Source organism: Zootoca vivipara, chromosome 10 (assembly GCF_965207765.1).
Source record: "Zootoca vivipara chromosome 10, rZooViv2.hap1.1, whole genome shotgun sequence".
NCBI classification, from domain to species: Eukaryota; Metazoa; Chordata; class Lepidosauria; order Squamata; family Lacertidae; genus Zootoca; species Zootoca vivipara.
This window is the reverse complement of record NC_142593.1, coordinates 45,021,386-45,042,379: the sequence shown is the minus strand read 5'-3', so window position 1 is coordinate 45,042,379 and position 20,994 is coordinate 45,021,386. Positions and strand designations below refer to the sequence as shown.

The 20,994-nt window shown below is 45.9% G+C and overlaps 1 protein-coding gene across 4 annotated transcripts in view; it reads right to left on the bottom strand.

Moving 5' to 3' along the window:
* The window catches only part of FYB1 (FYN binding protein 1), a 55,584-nt gene extending 36,366 nt beyond the window's left edge, over positions 1–19,218 (bottom strand). For all 4 annotated transcript variants that reach the window (XM_035100805.3, XM_088653090.1, XM_088653091.1 and 1 more), the window contains exons 1-3: positions 19,083–19,218; positions 4,550–5,669; positions 844–1,000 (exon numbers count right to left, since the gene is read on the bottom strand). In XM_035100805.3, the coding sequence (XP_034956696.3) occupies positions 844–1,000; positions 4,550–5,669; positions 19,083–19,085 (1,280 nt within the window). In that variant the 5' untranslated portion in view covers positions 19,086–19,218. The remainder of the gene's footprint in view (positions 1–843; positions 1,001–4,549; positions 5,670–19,082) is intronic.
* Positions 19,219–20,994: the final 1,776 nt, after the last annotated feature.

Sequence of the window (20,994 nt, the reverse complement as noted above, 5' to 3'; positions counted from 1 at the left end):
ACATGAAAAGTGATGTGAACGAGGGGATAGAACACTTTCTCCTTCCTCTGCACACTCTCCTCACTTGCCCAATGAATTAATTTTTCTCCTGGCCTCGCTCACTGCCAGTAACTCTAACTATAAGGTCAGAGAAATGTTTAGCTTTCCATTTCCATATGGGGGGAAAAGTCACCACTCCCCGTCTTTGGCATGAACAGGGTGGCTGCTTAAGCATCACTATAGAAGAGGGGAAAGAGGGTAATCATTTGCATAAAAATCGCTTATGCCCATTTTTTAAATATATAGTCACAAATACATTAGCTGGCTGAGGATAATGGGAGTTTTAGTCCAAGAACATCTGGGTTCTCGAGGTGGATGATTAAAGAAATGTGGCAGCTACTGCTGCATTATGTCTAATTTGGCTTTTGCATGGCCTCTAGGGTTCAAGGATATGCCGTTTGCTTTCCCACTGCAGGGGTACCTATATCTACTTGCATTAGTGTGCTTTTGAACTGCTAGGTTGGCAGGAGCTGGGACAGGGCAACGGGAGCTCATCCCATCACGAATATTTGAACCGCCGACCTTCCGATCGGCAAGCCCAAGAGGCGCAGTGGTTTAGCCCACAGTGCCACCCGCGTCCCTTGACCGCGTCAAGCATAGCATCCCCGTCACAAAGCAGCAAAAGAAAACAAGGGACATGATGAGTGCCAAAGACAAGGTACTTCAGGATGACTGTATGGGGAAGACACTTTGATAAATGTGAGATCAGAAGCTCCCTCGTTCCCCGTGAAATGAGAGCAGAATGTAAACCACCACCACCACCCCGTGCACACAGATTTTACATTCATTTACATAGAGACATACCTGGGCTTGATGTTTCTTGGGGGAAGGACTGGAGCTTGTGCTGATGGATGGGAAGCTGATGGAGGAGGCGGGGGAGGCAGCTGGGTGGCGGTTTGCAAGGTCGAAACAGGCAGTGGAAGTGCAGGAGGTAAACCTGCCGCATGGGGTTTGCTGGAGCCTGCAAGGGAAGAAAAAGATATAATATTTAAGGGGGAAATCACAGGGAGCTCCATTTTTATACACAGGAAGAACCTAGCATTGCAATTTGCATGAAGGATAGATAGGGAAGGTTGAATCCGTCTATTTCAGTTTCTCTCGCTTTCTCTTTTTTAAAAATAAAAAAATTCCTTCCAGTAGCACCTTAGAGACCAACTAAGTTTGTCATTAGGGACCCAGGTGGCGCTGTGGTTAAACCACTGAGCCTAGGGCTTGCTGATCAGAAGGTCGGCGGTTCGAATCCCTGTGACAGGGTGAGCTCCCGTTGCTCGGTCCCAGCTCCTGCCAACCTAGCAGTTCGAAAGCACGTCAAAATGCAAGTAGATAAATAGGAACCGCTACAGCGGGAAGGTAAACGGCGTTTCCATGTGCTGCTCTGGTTTGCCAGAAGCGGCTTTGTCATGCTGGCCACATGACCTGGAAGCTATACGCCGGCTCCCTCGGCCAATAATGCGAGATGAGCGCGCAACCCCAGAGTCGGTCACGACTGGACCTAATGGTCAGGGGTCCCTTTACCTTTTTAAGTTTGTCATTGGTAAGAGCTTTTGTGTGCATGCACACTTCTTTAGATACATCAATTTGCAGTTTGATTTTAAAACAACAGCAGCTTACCATGGGAACTTTAGAAAGTGCCTGTTTGCACATTGCTGTTTCTTTAAAAAAATTAAAAAGTTCCCAAATTGCTTAATTATAACAACATCCACTTCCTACTGCATCTGCAGAAGTTTCCTTTTTCTTGCAGGCTGCTTAAAACGCAGACTCCTGTATTTCGTTGCCATCTTGCTAGGTGTAGGTCTTTCAGTGCCGGTAGCTGGCATCTGCTGCGCATCTTATATATAAAAGCAGGAGTGTGTGCCATAGAAAGAGCAATGATTTGGATCTCCCTGCATTTTTATTTTTTTACTTTAAGGCAGTTGTAGGGGACTTTGAATGGAGCAATGCCGTCCAACCCTTCCCTGCTCTTTTTCAGCTTGATTCCCATAAGCTGTTGTCAGACCTGGTGTCTGGGATGGAGCACAGCAAAGGCTATATACAATAATTTATCAATGTAGAATGAAAAGCAATCAAATCGTACATCAAGGAGGAAATGTCAAGGGGCAGAGATAAGCTTTCCTTAAAACAGGATGAAAAGGAGACGTCTGAGTATTTAATGTGCCAAAGATCCATACATAAGGAGTTTAGTAAGTGAGATTAGTACTGAATGTGTGGTAAGGCTAAGGTAGATAGCTGAGAGAAAGCAATAGAGATAAATAAGAGACAGGGGCAAGACAAACAGTGGAGTTAAAACAAGTTCAAACTTAATACATGACAATAGAAGAAGCAAGTGAAGAGCAGTCGTCTCACACAATTAAAACACAAAATCCACCCACTTTCCCCATCTTTTATTTAAATATATTTACTTGCAAAATTAATGTGCATACAAAGTTAACTCCAATCAGTTAATAACTATAAACATATTTTTTTAAAAAACCAAATTCTTACAAATAGTTAATGAAATCTATTTAAATGCAGAAAGGCTTAGTACTAGCAATAATATTTTTTAAAAAAAGAAAAATAGCAACCCAGTCACATATATACGCTACACGTGTAGAAATACACTTATAAATAGATATTTAAATTATTCATAATTGCATGTACTGTACTGTATAAGCTGCTTTTTTTTCTTAACTCAAAAGTGACTTACAAAATACAGCACATGCATTAAAACCAGCACAAAACTGTTATAATGGTGAAAACAAAAGTGTGGCTACGCAACTTTCATGCTGATGGATGTTTAAAAATAATAATAGTGCCCATCCCCCCCCTTTCTTGGGGCGAATAGCATCCAGGAACGCACTTTTTTGGTAAAGTGTATTTGTATGTTTCCCCTCAATAGACAAAAAGAACAAACTTTTAGAACTATTATAGAAAGCGATTCCACAGCAACCCTAGCGAGTTATGTAATAAGTGTCCGAAAAAAGTAAAAATAAAATAAAACTAACTAACAAATGAAGTTGAAAGTGAAAGTTTAGGGAGGAACACAACAAGTTCTGTGCATTAAATTTGAGATAATGATGCAGCATAAAATAATGGGAAGTTTAAACTGATAGCATAAGGAGTAGCTTGCATTTATACAGCACCCCCCCCCCTTTTTAGTGTTCAATGCAGAAATTCAACAGGTGTTCCTGATTATGGTGGTGCATCGATGCTATTGCAGGCACAGGAGCTCTGTCCTGGTCTCAGTTCTAATATTGTGGTCACCTAGACTGCTGCAAGTCTGAAGCAGTAAAATGGGGGGTTCACAAATTTGGAAAAGGCAGATGGTTGATCCTTCTGGAACTTCACCAGTTCAGAACATAGATGGGTGTGACATTACTTTAATGTTTCCATACATCCAAAAGCCCCTGTGGCAACCATCCCTAAAATTCTATCTGATGTGCTAGTTTACTTTTGTTTTCGACATGAAGGGAACTTTCTACACGAGAAAGCTTGGAGACTTCCCAGTTTTAATTCCAAACAGGGGCAGGTTCAGAACGGCTGAACTGATTTCCCCCTCTGCCACCACCTAAGCATGAATGAACATAACTGGACTTTGCATCCCCATATCTACTTCTAGCCTTCCTGCTGGTGGTCTAGGCTGCATATTACACACAGAGGCATCCACGGGCATCCACAAGGGTGGGAGAGGGGCAGTTGCACCCCCACCCCCACATGGACCAGAAACCCCATTTTTCAAACAGTTTTTAGCATTTGTAGAACCTGAGAGGTGAAACAAAACGTATGCACACCGTTCTTCTCCATTTTTGTGAGAAACTAGGCTGTGTCCCCCACCCTTCACTGTTCTACTTAGCCCCTCTCCCCCTGAAAAAAAATCCTTGAATGCATATCACTTTTCCTCAAGACCGCTTTCTAATCAGGAAAAGCAATATTGTGATGATTTGGCACCAGAAAGTCAGAGGGGGTGTCGGCATAGAGTGAGCGGGTGCTTAACCTTTTCTCTTGTTACTGTTCCATCGTTCCAAATCGCCATGTCTAGCAAGCTTTCCTGCCTCACAAAGTTCCCTGTGCAGGCGAACACACATTAAGAAGGGAATTTCACAAGGTGGGAGAGTCCCTAGTGGCAGTTTGGGGTGGGAAATGGCAAGTGGGGGAAAGGGTAACACATTCCTCTCCCGATCAGCTCTGTGGATGCCGTTTTCTCTGTTTAGAAAGTGCAACCAGGATAAAATTGCACCCATCTATTTTACTAAAATTCAAGCAGTATATGGATTTTGGTAAATAAATGAAATAAATATCTAGCGTGGCCCAGTCAAAAGCTCCAGGTAACCAACACAGTGAGAGAATCAGTGACAATGGAGCGTTCCCTACTACGCAATAAAACACAATTCAGTACAAGATGTATTGGGGAAATATTTTTGCATGGCACATTATTCTTATTATGTCTCTCTCTCTCTCCCCCCCCCCCCAGCATAGAGGAGCTTTTCTTCCACCATGCATAAAATCAACAGCAAATAGGGGATGAATAACTCACTTTCTCCAGTGTATTTCCTGAATTTTTCAAGGTTCACCGTTGGTGGTCTGCTGGGTTTCTGCGGGGCCGGACCTAATTTGAATGGCGGAGGGATTGCCTTCCGTCTCGGCAAATTCTCTTCTTTTTCAGAGTTGCTATCCCAAGGTCCTGTCATAGTCGCCCTGGGCAGACCAGTGAATTTAGGTCCTCCAGAAGTTGACCCAGAATCCTCTTGACTGACTTTGAAAATATTCTTGGCCACACTTGGTCTTGCTTCTTCGTTGCTCTGTTGGCCGTAAGATTTTGGGGGGGCCGGAGACAGGTTGCTCTTGTCGGCGACGTGTCTCAAGGTTACACCAGGGAAAGCGCTAGCTGTGGGATCCATCCCATTCTCTCTCTTTCCTTCGGCATCCTTGGCCATTATAAATGAGTTGGGTTTGGGTTTGAGGCCTAGTGGGCTTGGAGAAGTCTGATTCAAGGAGGGGTATTTTGGGGGAGTCTCTTCATTGGGGACAGGATGTAGACCTGGTTTCTTCCCAAGGGCTGGCTTTGGAAAAGGAGGTTTGGGGTCATTCTGCGAGGCCGCGGTTATTTTTTCTTTAAATCCAGCCGCCATTTGAGACACAGGCTTTGTCTCGTTTCCTTGAGGTTCAGGTTTAAAGTTTGACCTGGGTAGTCCCGGTGGCCTGAGTTCATTTTTTGGTGCTGCGGAGCCAGGCAACCTGTTGTCAGGAGGCTTTGGGAACAATGGCCTGGATTCAGCTTTTTGTCCATCGCTAGGTTTGGGACCCAAAGGCCTAGGAAATCCAGGTTTTTCACTCGTTTCCCTGTTAGCTGCCTGCGCCAGGGCAGCAACCTTGCTGGCCACTGCATTGCTCTTCAAATGGGGTGGCTTTGGGTCCTTGTCCGATGTGTCAGGAAGAGACGGTTTGGTGCCCAAAGGTGGTTTAAAAGATGGAGATTTGTGGATGTTGCTGGGTCTGGGAGGTGCAGCGGCATTTTCCAGGTGGTTAAATTTCTCAAATGCAGTCCTTGCCACCAACGACGGCTGTCCTGCAACTCTGGCTTGTCGGCTGTCAACCTCCCCAGCTGGGTTGTTACTAAACTTTGCCATGATGGACTTCACATTTGTCTTGCCATCCTACAAATGCACAAAGAAGTTTTTTATTAAAAAAAAAGGTAAAGATAAAGAAGCCCAGTGAGAAGTTGTTTGCAGCAACGTTCGCATATACTGTACTTGGAAGGGTTTCCTGGTTTGAGGCTTGTGACGCTCCTGATTGGTTAGAGATATCTCAGCATTAAACTTCCTGTATGGCTAAAGATGTTCAGCATTTTGCTACATACTCGTTGTGGTTAAAGTATTATTTCAAGGCGTTTACTGCAGACGAGCAGTTTTGCTGACTGGATCTGGCCTTGCTATGACTGCTGAAATTTCCCCCTTCCCAACGTATTTGCGGAACAAAGAAGTGATATTATGACCTAAAATGTATGTAGCAAGCCATACAGCTAAACCCAGCAGTTCTGTCCTCTCATAGTGCATGTGTTGTTGGTGTCCTTACAGCCTTGTGAGGTGAGTTCAGTTTCGACAAAGGAAGCCTTCCTTACCTCACATTTCATGCTACTCACCCACATGAACCCTGCACACATGCTGATTGCAGCAGACAGTTTTTGACTTTCTTATATTGTCGGTTGTAAGGTAAAGGGACCCCTGACCATTAGGTCCAGTCGTGACCTACTCTGGGGTTGCGGTGCTCTATTGGCCGAGGGAGCCGGCGTACAGCTTCCAGGTCATGTGGCCAGCATGACTAAGCCGCTTCTGGCAAACCAGAGCAGCTCACAGAAATGCCATTTACCTTCCTGCCGGAGCAGTACCTATTTATCTACTTGCCAGGGGCGTACCCAGGATCAAAATTAGGGGGGGCAAGGGGCGGGGGCAAGGGGCGGGAGGGGAGGGGCCACAGTGGGAATGTGGGCGGGGCTATGTGGCCTGCATCCTCCCAGCTCTTCTGAGGAGGCAGCCCCAGGCTCTTGTTCCCGGCGCGAAGCTCCAGAGGTGCGCGGGGAACGCGAGCCTGTGGCTGCCTCCTCCACTTACACTCCCCGCTCCCGCTTAGCGCTCCTCCGCTTACGCTCCCCTTGCGCCTCTGGAGCTTTGCGCTGGGAGCCGGAGCCTGGGGCTGCCACGCTGCACCCCTTAGCCTTTTGCTTCTAGGGGGCAATTGCCCCCTCCTGCCCCCCTGCCCACGGCACTGGTCGCCCCTCTGGGCAGCTCGCCCCATCCCCCGGGTGCGCTGTTTCTGCCCCGAGCGCAGACGGCTCAGCCTCCTCCTCCTCTGCTTCCCACCCGGCTCCCCACTGTGCCTCCTGGGCTGGCTCCGCAGCCACTGTCCCTGGCTGAGCTGCCCCTGCAGCTGCTCTGCATAGACATCAAGGCACCCAGCCAGAAAAGTGAGTGTGAGTGCCTCGATCCGGGGAGAAAGTGGGGGGAGGGAGGATCTTGGAAGGGTTGAAGGAGCCTGCACTGTGTGTGTGTGTGTGTGTGTGTGTGTGTGTGTGTGTGTGTGTGTGTGTGCGTGTGTGTGCGATTGCTGCTGACTGACTGACTGACTGTATTTTGAATTGGGGGAGTGTCTGTTTCTCCTGCTGCAGGAGAGAAAACTACAAAGAAGTGACTTCTTGGTGGGGGTGGTTGGGGTGGGGTGGGGAGAACAAGCGAGGATCCCTCCGTCTCTTACGTTTACACCCCACCGCTTTTGCAGCTCGATAGTGGGAGGGGGAGAGGAGAAAGTGCGATGGGTTATGGAAAGGGGAAAGGGGGGAGGGCTGGTCTGTTTCTTTCTGGCTGGGGCCGCGCGCCCCGCTTTTTGCATTGAGATTTCTTCTTTCTTTTTAGCTTGGGGGGGGCAGCTGGCTTCTAGAGTAGGGCAGCTGCCCTAACTTGCCCCGTGGTGGGTACGCCCTTGCTACTTGCACTTTGACGTGCTTTCGAACTGCTAGGTTGGCAGGAGCTGGGACCGAGCAACGGGAGCTCACCCCATCGCGGGGATTCGAACCGCCAACCTTCTGATCGGCAAGCCCTAGGCTCTGTGGTTTTAACCCACAATGCCGCAAGCTGTAAACTGGCACTCTAGACTGAATCATGAACCAAGGAGTCTAAGAAGCATGAAGTCAGAGGCTTGACATAAAAGCCCTGTGGGGCATTGAATGTGCAGGTCAGCATGTGCCACACACTCATCCCGTTTTGAAACACGAACCTGTAGATTTTCAAGGCAGAGTGCTCCATGAAGCACAAGAGAATGTGCCAACTGAAGAGTTCTCAAACCAGGCTGACCTCATAAGGATGAGACATTAAGATCTGGGAGGTCTCTTCGCTACGCTTCTATTTAAATAGTGGTACCTCTGGTTAAGAACTTAATTTGTTCCGGAGGTCCGTTCTTAACCTGAAACTGTTCTTAACCTGAGGTACCACTTTAGCTAATGGGGCCTCCTGCTGCCGCCGCGCCGTCAGACCACAATTTCTGTTCTCATCCTGAAGTAAAGTTCTTAACCTGAGGTACTACTTCCAGGTTAGTGGAGTCTGCAACCTGAAGCGTTTGTAACCCGAGGTACCACTGTACCAGTCTAGAAATCCTGTAAATGTTGGAACATGACAATGAATCATGGGCGATTTACTTTTGCCACAACCATTCACTTATTTATGAGAAAGTAAACAGGAGTTTGTGCGGGGGAAAGAAATCATTTCACTACTCCTTTCATTTCCACTATTAAAAGGTTAATTCCTTTAATTTATTCAACTATTTTTTTACTCATAGCATACCCATTGAAATTAATGAACACGGCTAGCTTAGGTCCATTCACCTCAACAGGTCCACTCGGAAACCTAGCTGAATGCTGCCCTTGTTTATCCCAATTGTGCTCATTTTATTATTGTTTTGGAGCTAGTTCATTTATTTCCATAAATCCCATGCCACTGATGGGTGGCCCACGTAGGCTTTTGTTGCTTGTAACATGGCTGTTTTCTATCTGAACAGTCTCCTGTTCCTCAAAGGTATCAGAGCTCTGAAATTTCAGACAGACTGAGAAAATGGTACTGGATTTATAGGAATTTTTAAAGCGACAAGAAGACAGTCTATAGCTATGGTGTTAGGGGGCATTCTCATTGCATTTTCATTTCTCACCTTGGAAACTGCTGGCATCCCCCCATCCACCATCATCGTCGTCACCGTCATCACCACCAGAGCCAGCTCTGCCCTGCAGCACTTTTACCGGCACTTTCTGATGCAATGCCTTTCCTACTTTAGGATTTTACATTACTTTTTGTTTTTATTTGCAGATTATGCCCTCAGGTTTCCTGCATTGGAGAGGTGAGCACACTTGGATTGCAATGAGTGAGCATCACCCTGGGAAAACCAACATTCGTGATTATCTCGCTTGCCAGGTAAGTATAGCTATAGCTTTCTTTGCTAGATTATTATCCCTTACCTTCCAAGTTCCGGACTGCAGAATCCGGGACCGGCAGCCGTGTGACACCGGAAGTTGCCACCGCCGGCTTCAAAAGTAGCTTCTACGCATGACCGGAAGTGCATCGACGCAACTTCCGGTGTCGGGCCGCCCATCTATGGGCACCAAAATGGCCATCGCTGACACCAGAAGTTACATCTACGCACTTCTGGTCATGCGTAGATGCGACTTTTTAAGCCGGCGGCGGCCATTTTTTGTGCCCATAGAAGGGCAAATCGGACAGGGAAAAAAATGGCCGCCAGCAGGAGAAAATAACGGAGAAAAACGGGAGATGAAGTGATACGGGGGACCACCGGGAAAAGGTAAGTAAAAACGGGGGTTTCCCGGGGGAAACGGGAGACTTGGCAGCTATGTTATCCTGATTACAATTTTTTTTAATTGCATTTTCATCCCATCTTTACTCCAAGGACTCAAGGTGGCATACATACTTATCCTCCTCCCTATTTTATCCTCATAGGGTTAGGGCTGGGAGGCAGTGACTGGCCCGAGGTCACCCAGTGAGCTTCATGGTTGAGTGGGGTCATAATCCGATACTCTAAGCACTGCACCACACGGGCTCTCATTTGTAGGAGGAGGAGGAGCAGCAGCAGCAGTAGCTAGCGCTGGGGAAGAATTCGGTTCGGTGTTACTTAATTCACACTTCCCGAAGCAGCGCATGAACCGAAGCACAGCCACCTTTAAGCATTAGCAATTCTCCTAATTTTGCGATGCAGTTCGCCAACCAATCGAAATGCATGCAAAAATGTGTATATTTGGGGGAGGGGAATACACACAGAAATGCATGTATTAGTGAAAATAACATCAAATGCATTCTATTACACAAAATTGTATACTCAAAACATCAACAACCTCAGATATGCAGATGACACAACTTGGATGGCAGAAAGTGAGGAGGAATTGCAGAACCTATTAATGAGGGTGAAAGAGGAGAGCGCAAAATAGGGTCTGAATATGGTTTCTGAGCACAATTCAAAGTGTTGGTGCTGACCTTTAAAGCCCTAAACGCCCTCGGTCCAGTATATCTGAAGAAGCATCTCCACCCCCATCGTTCTGCCCAGACACTGAGGTCCAGTGCTGAGGGCCTTCTGGTGGTTCCCTCACTGTGAGAAGCCAAGTTAAAGGGAACCAAGCAGAGGGCCTTCTCGGTAGTGGCACCCGCCCTGTGGAACACCCTCCAACCAGATGTCAAAGAGAACAACTACTACCAGACTTTTAGAAGACATCTGAAGGCAGCCCTGTTTAGGGAAGCTTTTAATGTTTGACGGATTACTGTATTTTAATATTTTGTTGGAAGCCACCCAGAGTGGCTGGGCAGGCAAAGTGCTGAGCATGATATATGAGCGGGAACAGAAGAAGGAACTAGTATGTGAATTCATGTGGCTTCAGAAAGAAAAGCGTAGCCCATGTGATTTCTGGAATGAGAAAAGGCTGCAGTTCTTCATTTACTTAATATATTTAGGGCTAGATCCTAGGATTATTTATTTATTTCATTATGGGTTGGTATTTTTAGAGCCACGAGTTAATTTTGTGGCAGCATTTCAGGGCAGTAGAGATATGTCCCCACAGGAAATTGTCTCTTAAAGTGATATATCAAGCCAAAAAGCACACACACTGTTCTTGCAATAGGGAGGCCTGAAACAAAATGTTGCAGTGTGGAATACTTCTGTTCAGGGTTCCTTGGAAGCAGAGCTTAGTAAGAGTATGATCCTCGAAGGCATTTAGCCTGCGCCCGTATCTCAGATAGGCTAGGTCAATTCTGGCTGCTAGCGATGAAAGGCCCAACTCAGTTTTGAGGTGGGCTGCCGGTGTCCCACAAGGGAAAGCCACAAAATTTGCCTCAAAAAATTATTTTGTCGAACCTCTAGTTCAGATATCTCAGCCCCGTAGAGCATTTGAACGATGATTTTAGAAACAAATATCTTAATAGCTGGGTTGATTAACTGCCTGCCCTTTGAATGGAAGAACCTATATAGTTGCCCACATATTAGCTTAACTGCCAGATATTAGCTTAATTGCTTCCAGATGGGGCTCAGCAATAAATAAATAAATAAATAAATAAATAAATAAATAAATAATAGTAATAATAATCTGCATGCTCTTCATTCTTTTCCAGTTATGAGAAATTTTGTCATTTCTACCACTGTAGAGATATCAAATATATAAAAGGATGTCATATAGAGGAGGGAGAAAGGTTGTTTTCTGCTGCTCCAGAGAAGCGGACACGGAGCAATGGATTCAAACTACAAGAAAGAAGATTCCACCTAAACATTAGGAAGAACTTCCTGACAGTAAGAGCTGTTCGGCAGTGGAATTTGCTACCAAGGAGTGTGGTGGAGTCTCCTTCTTTGGAGGTCTTTAAGCAGAGGCTTGACGGCCATCTGTCAGGAATGCTTTGATGGTGTTTCCTGCTTGGCAGGGGGTTGGACTGGATGGCCCTTGTGGTCTCTTCCAACTCTATGATTCTATCTTCTTAGATGTTTCTTTCCTGCTATACTTTGCATGCCTTGCCTTGCTTTACAGCTAAGACAACACATCCTTGTCTTGCTGCTGATAAACTTCAGTGCTGGGTTTTGCATATGGTTTCATTATTTGGCTATGATGGCCTGAAAAGAGAAATAAGACCTGTTTGCCTTTGGATAAAACCAAGGTCCTTTTCTCTCTGTGTGTATGATTCAGACAAATGGAATCAACAGATTACTAAAAAGCTACAGGCCAAACACAAGACAGTTGGAGAGGAGTTCCCCCATTCAGCTTCCAAATACTGTAAGCCATTTCTTTGTAAAATAACCCAAGGACAAGATCATACAGAAGGGCATCTGCTTGGCAAAAGCTACCCTAGACCACTCCATTCTCCAAAGAATGTGAAGCTGTTGCAATATTTTCTGCCAGCCTGAATCATTCTCTTTGTCCTTTAGTAGTCAAATTAAGGCTTTTCACACACTGTTATTTCCCCTTCAAGCCCTACATCAGCTGACATGAAAGAGAGAGAAGAAAGGGCAAGGAAAGAGGAAGATGAAACATTGGCCAACACTGCTGAACTTCTCTCTCTTTTCTCAACCCCTGTTTTACTGTCATAGAAGGAGAACGTACAAAAATATTCAGTGTGTGCTAACAGTTAAGCAAGCCTTGCGGTTTCCTTGCCAGGAGGACTAGGCGTACATTTATTTACAAACCAGCTAAAGTTCTGGAGCTAACACTTGTAAAGGACTCTCTACAAGTGTGTGATTTGGGCCTCCATCCTTCAAACTGGGATGTCCTAAGGCTATACTTTCTTGTAGCTTTCAGGGACAATCAGATGAAGCTTGGCTGAAGCACGTCTACTTTTGCCACTAGGTCTACTCATGAGACAATTCTTGGGGCACCTTGAGAGAAGAAAGAAGCAAGGAGTCCCAGACCAAAGAGCACAGTTACCATCAGCTCCTGGCGATGGCAGGAGAGAACTGTTGGGACAACCTTCTCCGCACCTTGCCTTGAACTTCTTGAGATGTTTCTGTTACTGACAACAACAAACTGTATGAATGGAAAAAGAGCTTGGCAAATGATAGTTGCCATTTTCTCCCAAATAATAGGGGTCAAATTAAATGTGATATGTTTCTACAGCTCTGTATTTTTCATTTGCTGAGGAGTAACTGAAGGGCCATGATCACTGCAGATGGTGACAGCAGTCACGAAATTAAAAGACGCCTGCTTCTTGGGAGAAAAGCAATGACAAACCTAGACAGCATCTTAAAAAGCAGAGACATCACCTTGCCGACAAAGGTCCGTAAAGTTAAAGCTATGGTTTTCCCAGTAGTGATGTATGGAAGTGAGAGCTGGACCATAAAGAAGGCTGATCGCCAAAGAATCAATGCTTTTGAATTATGGTGCTGGAGGAGACTCTTGAGAGTCCCATGGACTGCAAGAAGATCAAACCTATCCATTCTGAAGGAAATCAGCCCCGAGTGCTCATTGGAAGGACAGATCCTGAAGTTGAGGCTCCAATACTTTGGCCACCTCATGAGAAGAGAAGACTCCCTGGAAAAGACCCTGATGTTGGGAAAGATGGAGGGCACAAGGAGAAGGGGATGACAGAGGATGAGATGGTTGGACAGTGTTCTCGAAGCTAAGAACATGAGTCTGACCAAACTGCGGGAGGCAGTGGAAGACAGGAGTGCCTGGCGTGCTCTGGTCCATGTTGGTCACGAAGAGTCGGACGCGACTAAACGACTAAACAACAACAACTGAAGGGCCTAAATCAAGATTGAGAGTGTGGTATAGCTTGACCCTAGGAGATACCCAACAGAAGATGTTAAATTTTTATTAGCATTTATTGGCTAAACTTTCAAAAGTCTGCATACTTAGGGACTGGATTCCCCCTACCCCCTTCCAATCTCAAGCCCCCCTCCCTGCTATGTGCTGCAACCAGGGCTAACCCTACTGTTAGGAAGGGGTGGGGAATCCATTTTGGCTCAAGGGCCACATTCTTTTCTGGAAACCTTCCAAGGGCTGCGTGCCAGTGGTGGGTAAGGTCAGAGGCCAAAGTGAGAGGAGCAACAAATGGAAATCAGAGTTCAAGGAGGGTGTGAAGCAGGGCTGGTAAGTGATGTGGCCTGGGGGCAGGACCGGCACATCCATGAGGCAAATGGAAGCAACTACCTCAGGCAGCAGAATCCAAGAGGCAGCCATCCCAAGGAGAGAAAAACAGCAGAATCTGTAGTTACTGTCCATATATAAAGATGGTTTATACACATCCCGCCTTTTCTCTAACATGCTAACGTTTTTTAAACAAGGCATTCCCTGCCTTACCAAGGTAAAACCTGGAACTATGATTTATCTGAAAGAGCTTCCAAAAAATAGGACTTGTTGCCGCAGGCTAGGGATAGCTGGGTAGCAGGTACTAATGTGATATGATCACTCTCTTCTTAATCACCTTTAATTTAGTTGGATATCAAGTTGTAAAAGAAATTCAGGAGGATAATAAGCAGGGAAACTTATATAGGATTAACCAGTGTACATGAACTCTCCTCAGCCATGAATTCACTACATGGCCTTAGGTAAGCGATGCCGGCCTTCACCTCAGTTCCTCATGTGTAATCTCTAGAGGAAACAGAGCTGGCCTGCATTGCTGAGCAGTTGTAATGATTCCTGAGATTATGCATGTGCATTATTTTGATCACTCAAGGAAAATAGTGCTACATAGGTAATAGGTATTATTACCTCCATTGCCCTCCGCCTGTCATGTTGTTCCAGAACAAGGCTGTGCCTTCTTTTCCATCTTAAATTTGCATATGTAAAACATCTGTGCAGTTATTTGTGCAACGCATTTGCCCATGGCCATGAATTCACATAGCTAATCTGCTTCCCACCCTGAGCAAATGCAAAGTAGATTTAAACAAAGTGCCTGAAGTATCACGCAAACCTCCAAAGGGCACTTCTATGGCACCTAAGCATCGGGGCTGAGTGGGAATTTGAACCCTGGTCTCACAAATCCTAGTCTGGCACTCTAACCACTATGCCATGCTGGTTTACAATGCAGAAGGTTGTATGCAATGTTAGTCCTACTCAAGAGTACCCATTGAAATGAATGGACAGGACTGAAAGTAGGTCCATTAGTTTCAACAGGTCTGCTCTGAGTATAACTGAGTTGGATACAACCTATTGAGTTGAATGTTTTGGGAGTCCATTCTACCCAATGATGCAAACTGATCAATGTGCTGCTGTAGTGCCACCTGCTTGTTCTCCCAATTGGTTTAAGTGTTATCTTCAGAGCAGTCTTTCTTATTGGGCTTACTGGCACATTGCACCAGGGTGCTGGCCTCTCAGGGGCGCCCCAGTGAGTGGGGGAGCTGCATGGCTTTGCCGGCGGCCTCCCCTTTCCCTGCATGCACACCAGCTGTGCCCCGTCAACCATATGGCTGGCGGGCGTGCAGCTTGCCCCCCAAGCCTCCGCAGGAGGAAAGAGATCCCCGCAGAGGCTTAGGATGGAAGCAGCGTTCTGCCAACTACAGTGGTACCTCGGCTTACAAACGCAATTGGTTCCGGAAGTCTGTACTTAACCTGAAGCATACTTAACCTGAAGTGAACTTTCCCATGGAAAGTAATGGAAAGTGGATCAATCTGTTCCAGACGGGTCTGCGGAGTACTCAACCTGAAGCGTACTTAGCCCGAGGTATGAGTGTAATTGGTTCCAGAAGTCCGTACTTAACCTGAAGCGTACTTAACCTGAAGCAAATTTCCCCATTGAAAATAATGGAAAGTGGATCAATCCATTCCAGACAGGTCCGCGGAGTACTTAAACTGAAAATACTCAAACCGAGGCGTACTTAAACCAAGGTATGACTATGGCTGGCAGGCGTGCAGCTTCCTTCCCAAGCTTCCACGGGAGGAGAGCGATTCCCACAGAGGCTTGGGAAAAGGTAGACAACTCTGGGAAATTGGGGGGGGGGGGTGCCGGAGGGATCTTTGAACCACAGTGCCGGATATGCTTAAGACAGCCCTGGTTATCTTTCAACTTTAAACTTCAGTAAATATTAACAAAACAAATGTGGTATGAATTTGGTCTCTGGTATAAGATGTTTGCTGACTCACAGGGATACATGGATAATTTGGTCTCTGTGAATTCCTCTGCGATATGACCTCACCCTCACCTTTCAGGTTAAGGGACAAATCTGCATATGGTCAAGAACCCTTAGCTGTTTAAATATCCCAAACTATGCATGTGTATTTTGCGAGAAAATACTAATGCATTAATTTATTTAATGAAATGTATGTGCCCATTGATTGTAATAAAATTTTTAAGTGGTTTACAAAAATAATCTAATTATTTTATTTTTAGAGCAAGTACATATTTGAACACATATTTAAATATGCCTTTTGAAGTACCGCAAGCATTTAAATAGTATATTGGAGAAAATATTCATTTAAGTGTGTATTTAAATACATACTTAAATACAAATATGCATTTAAATGCATATCTTTAGAGGAGTCTTTTGCTTTAAATGTCATAGATTAATGGGGAAAGGGATCGGAATTGAATTAATGGAGTTTTTTAAAAAGTGAAAGTAATTTTTCTTTTAAAACAAAGTTTGTCAAAAATGTTCTCCGATACCCTTTCCCTGCCCTGCCCTGCAAAAAGAGCTCAGGGATCCCAGCAGCAGAGAGCAAAAGACATCAGTGCACACTCTCCTTTCACCTATAGAAAGCCTCATGTTTCAAAGTCCAATTTCATCCTGAAAATGGCATGCATACGATTGCAAAATGCATGAGCACTTTTTGCATATTTGTAAGGAGCCCAAGACTATCTCTCTGCTGAAACGCTTCCCCTCCTGCTTTGATCTTCTTGAAGCAAGGCTTAAAAACTTGCAGAGGAAGATGTATAAACTGCACACGCTGCAGAATATCAAAGCCCCTTTACCTCTTCATTGCTCCCTGCTGTGCAGCTGATAGGCAGGAGGGGGGCTCTGAGAACCTGATGAAACCCAACAGCAGGCTGCAACCAACCTGGAAGCAGGGGCTTCGCCACACCTGAGATAGCCCTGGTTGTTCTTCTCTGATGCTATTTCACTGTAAAAGCTGCTGAAGTTCAAGGGCCAGTAGAGATCAACTACAACAATTTTAGCAAGAAAGTCCTTATCAATAATAATAATAAAAAGTATTTCCCTACTTATCAAAGCTGGCTATTCTTGTGGATTCAGGAAGAACAAAGTTCTTAGCAGTTTGATTCCATAAAAGAGATGTTTATGCATTTCCTACCTAATGTCCACAGATGTACACACACCATACGGTACGTTTCAAGTACACTGCGAAGAAACATGGGAACTCTAGTTCACCACTTGCAGAACTATAATTCTCAGCATCCTTTACAAACTACAGTGCCCAGGGTGTGGAGGGAGGGGCTCTTTGAATGTATGGCGCATAAGCAGGCTACGTTGGCCATGAGCAAGATGCCTGCCCATGTTGCAATCCTTCCTACAATATGCTGGTTCAATGGGTGGCTGTTGCCGGTTCTCTATAATGCTCTGCTAAGCACTATGGGACGCGGGTGGTGCTGTGGGTTAAACCACTGAGCCTAGGGCTTGCTGATCAGAAGGTCGGCAGTTCGAATCCCCGCGACGGGGTGAGCTCCTGTTGCTCGGTCCCTGCTCCTGCCAACCTAGCAGTTCGAAAACACATCAAAGTTCTAGTAGATAAATAGGTACCACTCCAGCGGGAAGGTAAACGGCGTTTCCGTGTGCTGCTCTGGTTCGCCAGAAGCGGCTTTGTCATGCTGGCCACATGACCTGGAAGCTGTACGCCGGCTCCCTCGGCCAATAACACGAGATGAGCGCCGCAACCCCAGAGTCGGTCACGACTGGACCTAATGGTCAGGGGTCCCTTTACCTTTTAAGCACAGACTATGGTGGACACTGATAAGCCTCTCTCACACACACTCAAGGACACAAACATAGAGGGAATCACTGCATGAAGTCACTGCACGAAGTTACATCACTCTTTCTCAACTCCCAGAGTTAGGTGGAAGAGGTGCAGAGCTGATAAGGATCTTCAGGGGAAGGTCTGAAGACTGCAGGTACACAGACAATCTCTTGATCCAGTCAAAGCCTCAGCCCCAGAAAGAAGCAGCTTTGTCATGCTGGCCACATGACCCGGAAGCTGTCTGCGGACAAACACCGGCTCCTTCGGCCTATAGAGCGAGATGAGCGCCGCAACCCCAGAGTCGGACACGACTGGACCTGATGGTCAGGGGCCCCTTTACCTTTACCTAGATTTACAGAAAAGGGAAAAAACCCTGCACACTAATAAATACATTTTAGAAAGGGGCAAGATTAGCTGCAGACACCCAAAGCAATTTTTTTTTAAAAAAAACTAGATTCTTTATACTTTGCTCTGCTCCCTCTTTCTTCCCACCCAGCCCCTGTCCTCTACCTGCACCTCGGGGCCAGTGCATCGTACGAGGCCTCTGCAACCGTAGCCTCTCCTCCTCCTCCTCCTTGCCTGCACTCCAGCAGCTGCTACGAGATGCCCAAGGGAGGAGGCTGACAGCGGCAGCCATGGGGAGGCCAAAGAGAGGCAACAAGGTGCTCCCTCACAGCTGTGCCACTGCTCAGGACATCTTCCTCCCTGAGCTCAGCAGCGGCAGCACTGGTGGGGGAAATAGGGACATTCCAGGATCAAATCAGAAGCTGGGAAGGCTCTTGTAAATTCCGAGACTGGCCCTGGAAAATAGGGGCACTTGGGTGGTATGGATTGCTGCATGGTTAGGTAGGAATTTGGACCTGGAGCTCCATATTCCTAGCTCAGTACTAACCCTTGGGCAGCCTATGTGGTGTCTTGCAGATGTTGTAGACTTTATCTCCCATCATCCCCGACCATTGGCCATCCTAACTGGGGCGGATGGGCGTTCTAGTCCAGGACACCGGCGGGGCACATTTACTGCCCCCGCCTTCAACCACAACACAACTCAGTTTTATCTACAACTTGTGGTGTATGGAGAGGAGTGCAGCCCACCAGCTACGTACGCATGGTGGACCACCAGGCTCTTGAGAAATGCATTTGTGCAGCCTGTCTCAAATTGCAGAAAGAAAAGAAAAGGCATCGTCACGGGAACATAGGAAGCTGCCATATAGCAACTCTGACCACCTTGTTCAGCATTGTCTACACTGAATGGCGGCAGCTCTCCAGGGTTTCAGACAGCAGTCTCTGCCCGCCATGCCTAGAGATGCTGGAAACTGTACCTGGGACCTTTCGAATGGAAAACATGCACTCTGCCACTGGGCCATGGACCTTCTGCAGATGAGGCACCAGGATGTGGCTGGCAGACAGCATTTGGCTCAGTAGATCACAAGCTGCGTGCAGCCTGATCGGCTGGCCTTGCTGAAAGAGGTTTGGACAGTTTCTTAGAATGACACACAGCTGGTCTTTCAAAGATATGAAATGAAAACTCATGCATCATCCACTCATGACCACAGCTGCAATACAGTCTTACAGCTGTCTTATCACTTTACTTTTTAACAACTTATTTCAGTGAAACCGATAAAAATTAGAAGCCTGCACTTACCATGACAACAAAGTTCTTTGTGGGATCACAAGCCTGCTGAAGAATGTAGTGTTAGAAGAGGAAATTTTTCTTTGTCCTTTTGCCTGGAACGGTTAACACTTTCAAAATAGGAAGTGGGCTTGTTTTTTCTTCTTCTGATCCAGCCTTCGTAGGAAAAACCGAACAAGTGCAATCCTTAGTTTGCATATTTTGATCCAACAACTAGCACGGCTTGTTGTAGCAGTAACCTGAAAACGCCCTGTAGTGCTGGGGGGGGGGCAAAGGAACTGGGAAACAAACAAACAAACAAATAATAGTAATTATTTTATTTTACTTGTACCCTGTCCATCTGATTGGGTTGCCTCAGCCACTCTGGGCGGGAGAATACACAAATAACTAGAAAAATCCCTAGCACTATACTAACACACACGTTTCCCGGTGTGTGTGTGTGTGTTGGTCTTGCTTTTCTAGGAGTTGCAACAGGATATTGATTTACCATATTTTTCCATGTATAACACGCCCCCATGTATAAGATGACCCCTATTTTGGAGGAGCCCAAATTAAGAGAATTGAGGGGGGAGATGGCCAGAGTTGTTAAGCTTTTGGGGGGAGGGATTGACCAGAGTTGTTGAGCTTTTGGGGGGGGGGGGATTGCTGAAAATCGTCTGCCCGCTCACTGCCAGCAGCTGCCAATCACCAGCCCAACAGAGCAACTAAAGAAGCAGAATGATGTGTGGACAGTCTGGTATTTGTGATTGCTTTCAGTTTCTCATTTTTCCAGGCTTACTGTAAACTTGGTTCTCCACATTTCCACATCAATTTGCATTTTTTAAATAAAAAATTCATCCACATTTTAATGTGCATTTCTCCTAATATACACATTTGTCTTTGCCCAATACAGTGGTACCTCGTGTTACGTACTGCCCCCCCCCTTACGAATGCTTTGGGTTATGCGCTCCACTAACCTGGCAGTAGATGCCTATTGTTGTGAACTTTGCCCCGGGTTGTGAGTAGAAGTTGCGCTCTGGCTGTGCGGCAGCAGCGGGAGGCGCCATTAGCGAAATCGCTCCTCGTGTTACGAGCGGTTTCCAGTTACGAACGCACCTCCGGAACGGATTAAGTAGGTAACACGAGGTACCACAGTATATATTTTCCTGCAAAGGAATTTCCTATAACATAATGCATCTTTTATGTTGTTTTCACTAATCCGTGCACACCAGTATATGCATTTTTGTACACATTATTTGCACAGCAAAATTTGGAGACGTGAAAATTCTACATATTGTTTGGAAAAGTGGGAATCAGGTCAGTTTGCATTTAAATGTGAACTGACTCATTCCCCACCCCCACGCCCCATCCCTTGTATATGCTCCAGTATAAATCTACCATTACGGTACGACTATTCTGCAGAGAATATCCACACAAAAAAGCTTTCCAATCCGGAAGATCCCAAAGATGTTTCTCTGCAAGAGCTCACTGCAATAAAAGAGGCCCTTTATCGCAAGATGGGCCATGCCTAGTGATATTTCTTTTGGAGGTTTTTCTTTCCTGGAAAAGCAGTCCCAGAATGCTTCCCCCCCCCAAAAAAAATTTTTTTTCAGCTTCTGTAGCATTTTGCTGTGTGGCACTGAAGGAAGGGGCAGGTATTGTTTGAAAAACACACATCCAACCAACATCCCCTCTCCCTGCCAAGCTTACCGTGATTTGGATTTCACTTCATATTTAATCAAGAACTCTGGACTTCAAAGTGGAAATGCATCATATTTTGCATTGATTTCGCAGATTTCTAAGTGAGGTAAATCACAGCCTAACAGTTCGATTTGTATGCATGTGGGTAAATATTGCAGATTTATCAGACAGCTACAGAAACAGGTCTATGTAGTGAGCCAGAGTCTGAATTCTAAGAGAAAAGGAGCAGCTGCTATTTTAGTTT